Source organism: Rhinolophus ferrumequinum, chromosome 12 (genome assembly GCF_004115265.2).
Source record: "Rhinolophus ferrumequinum isolate MPI-CBG mRhiFer1 chromosome 12, mRhiFer1_v1.p, whole genome shotgun sequence".
Taxonomy (NCBI): Eukaryota; Metazoa; Chordata; class Mammalia; order Chiroptera; family Rhinolophidae; genus Rhinolophus; species Rhinolophus ferrumequinum.
The window spans coordinates 19,316,604-19,330,902 of NC_046295.1; the positions used below are offsets into that span (position 1 = coordinate 19,316,604).

The 14,299-nt window shown below is 36.1% G+C and overlaps 1 protein-coding gene across 3 annotated transcripts in view; it reads left to right on the top strand.

Moving 5' to 3' along the window:
• The window catches only part of MLLT3 (MLLT3 super elongation complex subunit), a 256,534-nt gene that overhangs the window by 218,890 nt on the left and 23,345 nt on the right, over positions 1-14,299 (top strand). For all 3 annotated transcript variants that reach the window (XM_033123720.1, XM_033123721.1, XM_033123722.1), the window contains one exon: positions 13,417-13,492. In XM_033123720.1, coding sequence (XP_032979611.1) covers positions 13,417-13,492 — 76 coding nt within the window. The remainder of the gene's footprint in view (positions 1-13,416; positions 13,493-14,299) is intronic.

Consider the following 14,299-nt stretch of genomic DNA (forward strand, 5'->3'; position numbering starts at 1 on the left):
CAGCTGATAAATCAGACTGACTTTGGGGAAATGTTCTGGAATACTACAGCAATGTGATTCAAGATCTGGTATACTAGGAGAGATAGTTTAGTGTTTGACATCTGATCTCTCCAGCAGAATGTATGCTTACCACACATACAGTAGTATCAGATGGAAGAAGCTAGTTTCTCAAACAGTTTGAGATGGATGTTTGCTTCTGATTAGCTTGTGTGTGTGTGTTGGATGAATGAGCAATTGAGAAATCATGACCATGTGTTTGCTGTCATTTAAACTGCCAATCTAATCTAAATATACATGTGGGTGCCTAAGGAGACTTCTTTCTTTTCAAGAGGATCATTCTTAACAGCTCTCAACTCCTTGCCGACAAACATGAACTTTGGGGCACTTCTGTTTTCCTGAGGGCTACGCTGTTTTCTTTTAAATAAGGTGAGGAGGATTTCTTTGCTTGCTGTATTTCTTGGATTTAAAGGCCAGCAGTATGTAAAGTTTATTTACCATGAGCAATAACTTCATAGGAAAGATAGCTTCTGGGATATTATACAAGGTAACAAAAGGAGTGGATGATGATATGAGTAAAAGACCTAGAGGGTTTCAGTGTACAGAAGAATTCAGGAAAACTTTGTTAGTTTTAGATCACTAATTTGCATATAGCATGCTTTCTTTAATCTTGTTAATAAAAAATTAGAGAACATGTTTATAAAAGAGGAGGTATGATTTTATAATACCTCATTATATAATAGAGTCTGCATTTCCATGCCTCTTTCCCCCACAGAGTTCTTTAAGGTAGAAAAAGGATACCCCTTCCCTCTGACTTCAAAGTATTTAGACATATTTTATCTACCCAGAAATTGCTGCAATACATATTAAAGAAATTGAAGGTTTTTTTTCTATTCATGATTGTAATACTATAGACTTCCTTTTATTTTCTTAGAGAAGCTAAGGATTAGACTTATAAATATCTTACTAATCGGAATGAATCTTTTCATTCAGGAAAGAATAATACTATTCATTTTGTCATAATTATATAGCTTATCATATTTTGAAAAGCCATATATCCAAAATGTTTTTCTTTACACATTCACATATTTTTAGATATAAAAGTAAACAGTGTAAAATTTGACTTACTGAAAATAACAGAACACCCTTTGTCATCTAACCACTAGCGTATTGGATAAAAAAGCTAGTTACCACTTAATTGCTCATTAAAGTGTTATTTCCTTAGTATTCTTAATAATCCTAGAGAAACTATCTTATTGGTAAAAATTTATTGTTATGTAAATTCTTACACATGTACATGTATTTAATGGTTAGTTTATTTCATACTATATATCTGTTTGAATTTGGCTTATAGAAATAAGTACTAACAAAATTTAAAGAACATAGCATAGCATTCATTCAGAGATAGGCAAATTTCATACATGGACAATAAGGTCTGCAACTTTTTTCTTAGAGAAATATGAGAGTTACGTAATTTTATATTTGGAATATCAAAACCTGCACATTCATTGGCAGAATAAATTTTCCTGGAACTGTAGTGAAGGAGAATTTATCGTATAGGTCTCTATAAATTAAATGCAATCACTTGATGTCGAAATAGTTTGTTATATGTAAATAGGCAAAGTAATTTCAAGTAAATACTAATCTCAGTAAATTAAAATTGTTTTTCTCATGGGGTAGAACATATTGTTTTCACCCAGACATGGAAATATCTAAAGGTTTAAGAAACTTTTTTTTGAATATTTCCTTTTTAAATGTGTTCATTCCAGCGTAATTTCAGAGAAAACAGAAGCTGATCATAATAAATCCCTTTCATTCCAGGAAGAGTCATATTTAGTAAATTCTATCCTAAAGCAGTAAGCGGAGCCTTCGTGCTCCTGCAAAGCTAGTCTCCCCTCTCCTTTCCCTCCCTCCCTCCCACTTTAACCCTTCCCCCATTGCTCAACCCACACTCAGGGAATTGTGCAATTTGCTCAGTTCACCAGGACAATTATAAGAATAATAATGTCAATATTTCTAGTTTTCTTTCAAATTTTCAGTTTATAAGAAAACACCACTGTCCAGACTAATTTGACTTTCAAGTTTCTAGCAGCCAGCTGGTAAAGAGGATGTGATCTATTACACATTTCACATTGTTCATGACATGAAAACCAATCTCTTAGGAGATGTTTAAGTCAAATGCAATTAAGTGGAAAGAAGACTCTGTGTTTTCTCCTTGCTTTTCAGCACATGGTCTTTTAAATGTAGTGGATAAAAAGGTAGTAAGTAACCTTTGCTGTGTAGAGAGAAATTTGAATGCCATATTATAAACTAAATGTTCCAGAACTTTAAATATAATGTATATATTTGAAACATTTACACATGTGTGGATAGTGAGGTTTGTAGAATTGAGCTTCTCCTGAATAATGAGTCTATGAGTAGAAAATGCGGTTGTTTCATGAAGATTAAAAACAAGTTTAGGCTTTTCGATCATTCTTGAAATACTGAAATTGAATGAGTTTCTGAGGATCAATTCAGAAACGGTTCCAAACCATCCTCTAAGAATGCCGTAAATCATTTGTGCCGCTGCTCTAATTGAACAGCGTGGCTCTAAACCCTCACTAACTTGTCTGTAAGGAAGAGAAAATTGAGAGCAAGGAAGAGGCCGAGGAGAACTCTAGCCAGTGCTGTCCTGAGCTGCCATTCTTGAAGGACAATCCTTTGAGCTAATTTCAGTCTCATAAAAAAAAAATCTATTTAGTGATTAGTAACCAGTGGATAAGAGCAGAATGCCCAAGTGAATAAAGACCATAAATACTGAAGTCCTAGGGATAACAGCCTGTAAAACTGTCAGAAAGCATTGCTTAAGTGACAAAAGATAGCCTGAAGTAACAAGAAGTGTTCACTCACCAGGCAATACTCCATATTCAAAGACAGAAGATGTAATTTAGTTTTCTTAAAAAATAGAGGTTCTTCCTGAATCCAGTACCTGCTCTACTTTAATTATTTTGTTTTAAATGGTGTCTATTTACTTTTAATTTATGGTTGATTGCATTTGCTAGTAGGAATCACGAGGCCTGTTTAAAGATAGCTGTGTTTCCAAAAGTAGAACTATGATCACTGAAACTTCTGTTTAGATCCATCAAGATCTACTTACTTGCTAAGAATATACAGCCTAACTAGTGAGTGGGTAAGTATGTGTGTGTGTGTGTTTAAAAGGCAGATGGTTAGGAATTAAATGCTGACGAGTGCCTTTCTCTTATTTTTAAATTAAAGTCTAAAGTTCCCAATTCTTAAATATTTCTCCCTAAGGGAAAAATAAATAAATAAAAACAGAAGAATGTAAGTCTCTATAATAAACTGTTTTGTTATTACTGCACAATACTGAGAAAACATATGATTAAAGTCTTACCAGACAGAATTTTAGATTTGTTGTCAGGGTTAGGGAAAATTCAAGATGATGGAATCAAAGGCCTTTATTCGAAACTCCCATTGTTCTAACTATGATGATGATTTTATGGCATTTGAATTACAGTGTTAGCAATCAAAATGATATGTTCTACAGTTTTACAGTATAACCTTCAAATCCCAAATGTGTGTTTTAGAGATGTGTTTTCGGTGTATTGAAAGTGTTGTGCTTTTTCAAGTTAAAGAATTTTACCAACTTACGAGTATTTGCTGTTCAACATCCCGGCTGTGAGAACTGGAGGTGTCATTCAGTTGAAGGGAGCAGATGTTAAAGGTTCTTGCCCCTGCCTCCCTAATCCCAAACACCCTTGAAGAAGAGAAACGTTCTGTTACCCAAATAGGCATCTTTCTGATGGTGAGAAAAGGCGGTAAAAGGCAGTAAATCTGCCTTCTCATTATGAAGTGCAACAATAGATTGATTTATGAAGAAAAGCAACTGTTGGGCTTATATAAGATGTGTGCATGGAAATGTAGGTTCCTTTAGAGCCTTATAAACAGCAACATTCCTCCTATTCTTGACAAGACTCTAATATTACCAATAGGGAATGTGCTGATTCCAAATACCACATTTTTAAAAGGGGTACATTGATAACAAAACAAAAAAAATGGACCTCGGAATGTTTTCACAGGAAAACAGCCTCTTAAATGTGTTGTGTTTTTGCTGTTTCCGTTTATTTTCATTAAGATAGAGGGACTTCTTAAAAATTGTTTTATTTTTATAAACTTTTTATTAGTCTTTGACATTTTAAATAGAAGTGAATGTAACTACAGCATATTTAGATGTTAAGCTGTTTATAAAAATTTCAGTGTCACTTAATATTGTGTAATTTTCAGCCAACACTATAAAATTGGCACCTCAAATAGAGCCACAAATGAAGACAATTTGAAATTTCTGTGGGGGAAGAGACACAGGTCATAGAAAGTATTTTGAGTTGGGTTTTGTTTTAACATCTATGAGCACTTTAAAATCTTTTAAATAAGTTTTTGTTATCTCTTATTTAATACGAAACTCTATTACAGTATTTCTACTTACCTTCAAAATTAAAATTTTAACTTCTAAGTCAATTTTGAGCATAAAATGTTATAAAAATACAAAAATCTGGATAGCCATTGAGGAAATTGTATTAATACTGCCTTATATATTAAGACCATATCACTCCAGAATTTGAAATCTATGTGATATAATTAAGGCTTGAGCAGGTAAGTTATAGAATTAAAGCTGATAATTGTCTATAGAGTTGATATTAAAACTCATCTCTTTTAGGAAACATTTATCCCCAATATATGTACATTTCCAAATTATAGAAATAGCCATACTAACATATTATGAACAAGAAAGTACTTACAAAAATTTGAAAATTTAAAAGAAAGAGACACACAATAAATATGAATAAAGGTTCCATTATTTTCTTTTACCTTTATGGATTCTCTTGTGTACATCTGTGCACACATATTATGTGCGTACCCACACCCAAGGAACTATGGAGTGCCCTGATCTAGAAGAAAGGGCTCCAGTGTGTTACCTGAAAAATGTACTGTTATTCTAATGAGGAAGATACAAGGCTTGTAAAGAAATAATCCTTGCAACTATCTACAATCTATATTGTATAGACTGATAATGAGAAATGTTACATTTTTGACCTGGTGACGATTGGACAGTTTTAAATCTGGATTTCCCAGTGGATTTTGGTTAGTTTGGAAGTGAAAGTACCATAGGAAAAAGGTCTTAGCAAATAAAAGTGAACTCTTGATGCTGCTGCGATGATAGTAGATCTAAGCTTCATGTTTAATGGGGAAAATGCTCTAAGTCAAAAGATTAATAAATCTTCTTGACATTTGCGTAAGTCTATAAAGATTCTATTGATGTCATTCAAATGCTCTGTCAGCATTTTAAAGTAAGCTATTTTTAAAAAGGTCTAAAGTTAATAAGGAAATGCAGTTAAACGTCATCAAGATGATCTCTTGAGGTGTATCTATATTTTAGTCCATTTCAATCAGTCACCACCTTTATATACCCTGAATTCATTCTATTTAATTTACTTTAATATTTTAAATTTTAGAATCCAAAACTGAGAGCTATAACCACATACAGTGTACTTTTTAGGACTTTGTTCAATTCAACAGTGCCTTTCTATATAGAGAGGATACAATAATACTCTTCCATTACTTCAAGCTGCTTTTGCTCCACACAGGTGTGTTATTTCAAAAGTAACTGAATAGTTGTTCTGACAATAGTTTCAGTATCTTATTGTTAACTGATGAGCAGTGGTGTTTTGATGTTCATTGGTCAGCTTCAATAACAGTTAATTATGGGCCAATTCTATCAAGACACTTTTTTTTCTTCCTATTTCTCTTTCGTGAAGCATTACCGCTTGAAACCCTTTCGCTTGTAACTTTTTCCTTTCTCTACTCACCACCCTCAAAACACACAAAAGAGAAAAAGAAGGCCAGTTAAAAGATAGATCTGATATTGCAACTAAGTGCTGTTTTTAATGGCTGGTTGTGAAACTCAACTTGTATGCTTGTAGTCTTTGCTCAAGGAATGGTAACATGCTTATAGGTTGGTGCAACTGTAAATGGTCTGTTTCCACATAGTTTCTCATTCCTAAAGCTCTTAATGAGCAAGTGATTTTAGGGACACATCTGGCACATAACACCATCTTGCAACAACTGGATTTTTGAAAGATCACATGTCCTGGCCACGATGGTCAGTAGCAGCCTTCAAAGTACAACTGGTGATGAGAGATAAAAGACTTGAGACTCCTCTGTTTAACAGAGAGGAAGCTAAAAGAAAATTATAGCCAGCCCTAAGTGTGGAAAAGGGTCTTATGGAAAGATTTATAGATCCTTGTTCCCCAAGGCCATTTCATTTCCTAATGGGATTTCGTGTTCTCAGACAGGGAGTGATGGGTACAAATGATGACAGGATTTAATAATAGTGAAGATGACAATAATAGCAAAGAAAGCAAATGCAATTGTAAACACAGAGGCCTCTCAGTATAAAGCCAGTTATCTTTGCATCCAGGATAATTTTGTCTGTAAGACGAAAATATAACAGTGTTTTGAGCATAACATACTGTTTTGCTAACAGTACAGAAGGGTAATTCTTAGGATCTTGCTCTCTTACCAGAAAATGACAGGCGCAATAGCTTTTGATAACATAAGGGCCCAAGAGGCTAAATACACGCACAATTCTAATTTAATATCAAGTTGATTCAAGTTGTCATAATACTTACAAATGGAGAAGGATTGCCAAAGAGCGATGTAGTGTCTTCCCTGTGGTCATCGACTTAAGTAACTGTCCAGCAAGAAAGGTTGCAGTTTCCTATTCCAGTGTCCTATCCCCAAATTCACCCTTGTTTTCAAAGAAAGAGCTGTTGGCAAGTTATTTAAAACATAAAGTCTATGTTTTGTTCCTGGGAGTTATGGAAACTGTATTGAAGGGTTAGGGGAAAAGAGTAGCTAGCTTCTGAAGGCAAATAAAATAAATGATTGTAGTGAGTTGCCTGATGGGCTTGTCAGTCCTTTTGATCAGTGCCAATGTCAAGAGGATTTGGACAATTCACGAGAGAAACTTTCTTGCTTTTTTAAACAAAACTATTAGGGAGGTGGGAAGCCAGGATCCGTTGTAGTATTGACTGGAGAAATGCTAGAAGCAATCGATACAGACACAGTCAGACCAAGGGATAAAGTGTTTCGTTTTACCACTGGTTTGCTTTGGGTGCCAATCAGGAGATGTCACTTAGAAATGGTAGGATATTCAGTACATCTTTCACAATGACAGAAAATTTTGTTCCCTGAAACTAGTGTTATAAACGGATTTTAGTGTGTTCCGAACACCGCTTTAAATTAATTGCATTTTTTCAAAGCTGATAGGTGTAGTAGAATGAGCACCGGACTAGAAATTAGAAAACCTGGTTCTGATTAACCAAGATATTACCCACTGGTCACTTAATCTTATTGTGCTTCAGTGTCATCATCAATAAAATGGGGGTGAAAAGATGAGTCCTGCTGTTTTAGTTGGCTTGGGCTTCTATAACAAAATACCGTGGACTGGGTGGCTTAAACAATAGGAATTTATTTATCACAGTTCTGAAGGCTAGGAAGTCCAAGATCAAGGTGCTCGCTGATTCCCGTTCCCCTGTGAGGATCGTTTTTTTGGCTTAACCTGGCTGCCTTCTCACTGTATCTTTATATGGGGGAGAGGAGGGAAGGAGCAAGCTCTCTGGTGTTTCTTCTAAACAGAGCACTAATCCCATTGTGAAGGCTCCACCCTCATGACCTCATGGAAACCTAGTGACTACCTTCCAAAGATCCCACCTCCAAATGCTATCACGTGGGGGTTAGGACTCCCAACATATGAATGAACGTGGGGGGGCACAATTCAGTCCGTAACACTTGCCTTTCTCACAGTAGAGCAAATGAAATAAAGAATATGAGAGAGCGACACAAAGATACATTAAGCGGTTAGGGTTATTTTGACAAATGTTTGTCCTATATTATTTTCATATACCTTTCTATCGAATAAAGGTTTGCACTTCTAGCATGTTTATTGGGAAGCAGTTACTAATGTAACACCAAATGACAATAAAAGTTCTGATGTTGCTGCCTTTTGACAATTTACTCTTACATTGATCTTTTCAGATTAACTTAACCTAACGTGTTATTTTATAACTTTTCAATGCTTGTTTCTTTGCTTAACTTTGACCTCACCTCTTATTGACATAGCTCTCACAATATATTACCTATTAATGGAAATTGGTAGAGTGCATTCATGTGACCAAGAACATCTTTCCACAACTTTTCATAATGGATGTTATGTCATTTTTCTTTAAAATTAAATGTATATTTTAATATTGAGTTGGATTACCTGTTTCTTATAAAAGAGAAACTAAATGAGATAGTATTTTTTTCAGTTTTATTGAGATATAATTAACACATGAGATTATATTAAGATATATAGCAATGATTTGATACATGTATATATTGTGAAACGATTATCACAATAACTTTAGTTAACATCCATCATTTCTTAAAAATGATTTTTAATGCTAGGCAAAAAAAAAGTGTCAGTGACTATGGTTTTTTCATGAAGGAAGGGCTACACAGGAGACATAGTACTTCAGTCATGCATGAAAATTGAACAGGAATGTAAATAAAGTATATTATATTTGTGTTTTCTTCTCTGAGTAGTACTCATCATTGACGCAGTCTTTCTGGATATTTGTGCAAAGAAAAGATCACCTTTATTGCCGGCTATATGTTTTCTTTTTCTAAAAGAGGTATACATTTTATGAAGAAAATGTAGCAATGTGTCTAAAATAATTTCTGTTTTACTTGCTTACTGTATTCTTCCTTTCCTCTGATGAAAGGTGTGTATTATTCTCTCCTTTTTTATTTATTTTGATTGTTTTAAAGATCAAGTTGAAATTCTGTTCATAAATATAGTTGCTTATTTGAAGGGATGGAGCAACTCCTGTCTTCTGATTACCTAAGGAGGAAGTTTGCTTCCAATGTAAGAAACAATGCCAGATTTTACAAGCCTTCTCGGGTGACCCACCTTGACAGGTGTTCTCTTTTGAAACACTTAACTTCCAGGAGTAGTAAACACGTGGGATTTTTCACTTGTCTTGGACAAAAAATAATCCTCCGTAGAAAATCCATTACAAAATGATTTTGCATAGACATTTATTGTTGAAGATTGCATTGCAAATCTTGGTAGGCCCATTGTTTTGGTAGTAAAGATATATCTTATTTTAGGCAATAGAAGAGTTTGAGATCGCTTGTAAATAATAGCAGCAACCAAAGGTTGATTAGCTACTATTACAACAGCAGTGGGCGAGGAGTTTTTACCTTACCAATTTAACATTACCACGTCTACGTGAGGTTCAGTGCCCTCACTCTGTGAGGAAACCAATGCTTAAGTTATTGTCCCAAAAACATGCACTAGCAAGCAATCGGATTTGCGATTCATAAGCCTATATATACGTTTGTCACTGGAGGTCACCATTTAAAGAAATTTCATGTCTAGTATTTGATTACTTAGTAGGTCAGCTTAAGCTTGTGCTTAGGGCATCAGTAAAAAGAAGCAAATATTTTTTTAGTGGGGAGAACTTTGATATTTCAAAAGCAAGCATCAAATTAGTAAGGGGAAGAATCAGAACCTAATTGAAGTTCTCTACGCTTAGGTTTTGGCACATACACACACAGGGAAGGAGGATACCATAATCTTTTCAATGCTTAGGGCCTATAAAGATCTTAATCTAGCCCTGTTTATGTGAATATTTTTTGTAAAGCAAATAACCTTTCCTAGTTTATACAGTCATCCTTGATTTGTGTTTTTAGAGGGTAAAACTGATTTTGAAAAATAAAATACAGACTTCACTTAAAGTGAGCTACAGTTCTGTTTTGTTGGACTTGATAAAATGTAAGACTGTGTCAGCCTCATGTAGTAGCAGAATGACTTCTTGAACAGTTAACGTTTACCGTGTTTCCCTGAAAATAAGGCCTAGCTGGACAATCAGCTCTAATGCGTCTTTTGGAGCAAAAATTCATAGAAGACCCAGTATTATATTTTATATTATATTATATTATACTATACTATACTGTATTATATTATATTACATTACATTATATTATATTATATTATATTATATTATATTATATTATATTATATTATATTATATTAATGTTATACCTGGTCTTATAGTAAAAAAGACTAGGTCTCTTATATTAATTTTTGCTCCAAAAGACGCTTTAGAGCTGATTGTCTGGCTAGGTCTTATTTTCGGGGAAACACGGTAGTTGAATTCTGTCCTGGTCAGCTTAGGTTAGTTTAAGGTCCATCTGCCACGACACAATTGTACATGCTTCATAAATGTTTTTATTGAGTGGTAACCGTGTTCCGTCAGGGTGCTTTCTTGCAAATCCCTTTGAAGAGTATGCCGGGATGTTACCTCTGGATAAATCAATAAGCTTTTTAGCTTTCTCATGATGCTTTTCTTATTTCTTTTATGCCTTCCTAAATTTAAGATTCTTTCAAAAACATGTGTTTTTTTTTGCACTTAGGGAAAAAAACAACCTAGTGTCAGTGGTGTTCAACCAGCAATTTTTGTTAATATCATTTGTTGAGCTTTTCAGATATAAACATGCCTGGATTCCCACACCAAACCTGTTGAGTCGGAATCTCCTCAGGTGTACAATCCTCCCAGTGATGCTCATACGTATCCATAGCTGTGAATCTCTGGGTCCTTGATCAGTGTTTTCCAAAGTCTGGTTGGTCCCAGATCAGCAGCATCTGGGAACTTGTGAGAACTCCAGGTTCTCATCCCTCCCGCACACTTACAGAATCCAACTCTGGGTGGGTCCCAGCAGTCTGTGTTTTAACAAGTCCTCCCGGTGATTTGAATGCCCCTGAAAGTGTGAGAATCACTCCTTCGAGTATCTCCAAGGTCTTCTCCAAAATTTCACAAATCCTGTCCTGGCTTTAAAAAAGTGTCCAGGACATTGGAATTTGTTGACCATCGTTCCACATTTTATCCTTCTCTATCCACCTCTGTTGCTTTAAACTTTCTATTTTAACAGTCTCATGGAATACTGTGTCTTCTATTGTAAACCTCCTTAAATGCTTTATGGATGAGGCAGAGTTTTAATTAGAAACGTTGAATAAAAAGCCCTTTTTTCCAGTTGTATTATATTTTTTACTCTTTGTCAGTTTTCCAATGGTTAGCAACTGTGGAATTATTAACCCAGTTTATGGTTAGGAAGCTAAAAGAAGGCTGCCTGCAGGTTCTGGCATTGGCATGATGCTTGAGACAGATGGGTCCAGTTTACCGTGGCGTAGTTGGAGAGATGGCCATCACCCTCTCTTGCTACTCAAATTAATGTCACTCTCAGCAAACAGCTCTGGCAGAACGGTTCCTTTAAGTCCCGTGCAACATATACTGGTCAGGCAGGATGGGGAATTAGAGCTCTCTCTGCTCACTGTAAGGAAACCTCTTTCTTGGCTCCCAAATGGTTTCCAGAGCTATCAAAATAATACCATTTGCAGACACTTTTCATGGCTGAAAAGAGCAGCGTGGAGAGGAAAAGGAGTACTCTGTGGACCGCGGGAGAAATGTTTTGCAGCTGGGCATTGCACAGAAATGCTAACTGAATGCCCTCTCAGTTGTGTAACTCACCGTTGTGGCTCACAGTGGAAGAGACACTCAACAGAAATGAAGAGTACCTCCCCCAGGCGTGTGTACTTGTAAACCGACTCTTCTCTGTGGGCTGCAAACAGCAATGTGTAGGACATTGTACTGCAGATCTCAAGTAAATCTCGCCGTGGTGAAGGGTTGGGGGCCCGCCTGCTGCCCATTAGAGATCCTGTCTGGCTCTTTTCCTGCAGAATGAGTGGTAGATTGCTGACACCTGTTTTCCCATCCAGCCTGAGGATGTGAAGTGTGCATTAGGAATGCCTGAAAGTGCTTCCTTGTGTCTTCGTCTGTGGAGCTTGGTGTTGCTTGGAGAGGAGAGGGTGGGGGTTCAGTGCTGGGAGGGGAGGTGAAAAATCAGTGGTGAGAAACTGCAGTATAAACAGAACTGAGGTTTTCATCCTCATTTAGTCGCTTCTGATTATGCTCTTAGTTTGTCCGCGTGGCCCCGGTCCGCTTGGTCACCTACTGAGCAAAGTAGAAAGATGTGTCTTGTACATGAAAAGACCTCAGATATTTCTCAAATAACCTGAGTATCTATTTGAGACTATGAGCACAATTAGAAATGGGATAGAAATAGCCCACTCTTACAACCAAATTTATCAATATGATTAAGTTATTTTCAAATAAATTTGTCCTTAAATATATAAAATTCAAGTGTGGTGATATTATGATCTGTTTGCGCAATTCTGTCCAGGTTTTTGCTCTTCCCATCTTTACCTACTGTAAAACCTCAAAAACTGGCGGACAGTGGAACAGAGGACCTAATGTGCTGCCTTCAGTCACAGATATAGAGTGCCTACTATGTGCAATGCATTATGTTAAGTACCAGGGGTAAAGAGAAGCACAGGAGAGACCCCCCCCCCCGCAACCCCTGCTTTTTCAAGTGCTGGCACTCTACTGGAGAGAAAAGACACACGTCAGAGGTAGCATAACACTGCAGCATATCTGAAAAGCACAGAGACGATCCATATTTTCAGTGGGATTGGAGAAAGAAGAGAGCTGTGAGTTAGTTGGGTGGGTTAAGGAGGATGTGGCACTTGTTCTGGGTATTAAAGGATGAGGAGAATTCACCAAGAGTGAAAGAATGCGGTATGTGTATGACACACTTTCCCTGCATCAGTAGGGAAATCAGTAGGCTGTGGAATTAAAGGGTGGTTTTGTTTTGCTTTGTTTTGTTTTGTTTTGTATTGTTTTGTTTTGTTTTGTTTTAAGTAGTGGCAACATTTTCCCCTGACTCATTTGTGGGACTTGGCCAGGTCTCCTTGTGAATATTGGCCTCCGTTTGTGAACTGTGGATGAATGAGGTTAGGGTTGGGTCATGGCCTTGGATCAGAGTGAAATTAACTGGCTCATAATGCGATTGAACTAATGACCTTGGCCTCATTACCACTATGTTTTAAGCAGCTGAGTCAATCAAACATTGCAGAAAGGGTAATCAAGGTATCTTTTAGAAAGAGATCTGGATAGCAGTAAACATGGGAGTGAAATCAAAGCCAGGTTCTTTACGCATGTAACACCCCGGTGTTTATCTCTTCATCCTTGAGTTTACATTCTTGTTTCTGCATTTAGTAAAACTATGGTGGACAAAACAAAAAGGACCCCCTGACTCTCCTGTGTTAGTGTTTTTAACATAATGCAATGTGTGGTCATTTTTCTTGTGCAGCATCAGGCTGTTTTTTGCAGAGCAAAATGTTTTTGAGCTACACTATTGTTTTTAATTTCAGATATGTAGTGTTCCATAAATGTATTGATGATGCTTTTTTCTTCTTTAAAGTCTGAACAACCCAGTCCTGCCAGTTCCAGCTCCAGTTCCAGCTCCAGCTTCACACCGTCCCAGACCAGGCAACAAGGTATCAAAATCTCCCTGGCAAATGATGAGACATTTTTCTCATAAAACATCTTAATGAGTTGATTTATGGCCTATTTTCTACTGTTTTATTATTTGAATGGTAACTTGGCTTTTCTGCAGTTGTATTTATTTCCCCTAGGAATGCACTTGAGTATTGTTCTGATGTATGAGGACAGCCTCTAGAAATTCCCCTTTTTCCAGTCCTGGCCATCAGTGTCCCATTTTACAAAAGGATTATAGACACAACCTATTCCAGGGAGTTCCCAAAGGAAATACAATAGCAAAAGCTGGACTCAAGAGGCTTTGACATAGAGACATAGGTTTTTACTTTCCTTCCTGAACATCTTTCATTTTATTTATTTTTTTTCCTACATATTTCTTTGGCAAGTGTTAATTTTCTGTCTTTAAAATTATTTTTTTGCTACTTAAACTCAAAGAAATTTAAATTTAAAGACATTTTTAAAAGAAACTTAAGCTAAAACATAGAACCCTAACTAAATGTATTTTCCGTTTCTTTTGTGTGTGGAAAAGAGGCCAAATATGGACTCTTTTTTTCTTTTAAACATGGAAAATGAAATAATAACAAAGAATAATTTGTTTTTGAGCATCATGTTGCACATTAGCTTTTTCATTGACCACACTGAATTCCTGATGGCCTTGTATGTTTTGAAAAGGATTAAATTGCTGTGTGTGTTTGGGCTAAGGCTAAGCTTCTAGGAAAAAATAAAAGACACTGATCGTTTGTGCTATTCAGATTTCTTGTTCCACTGACTTCCAAAGGTATAAACGCATGACAGAAGCAGGGAAA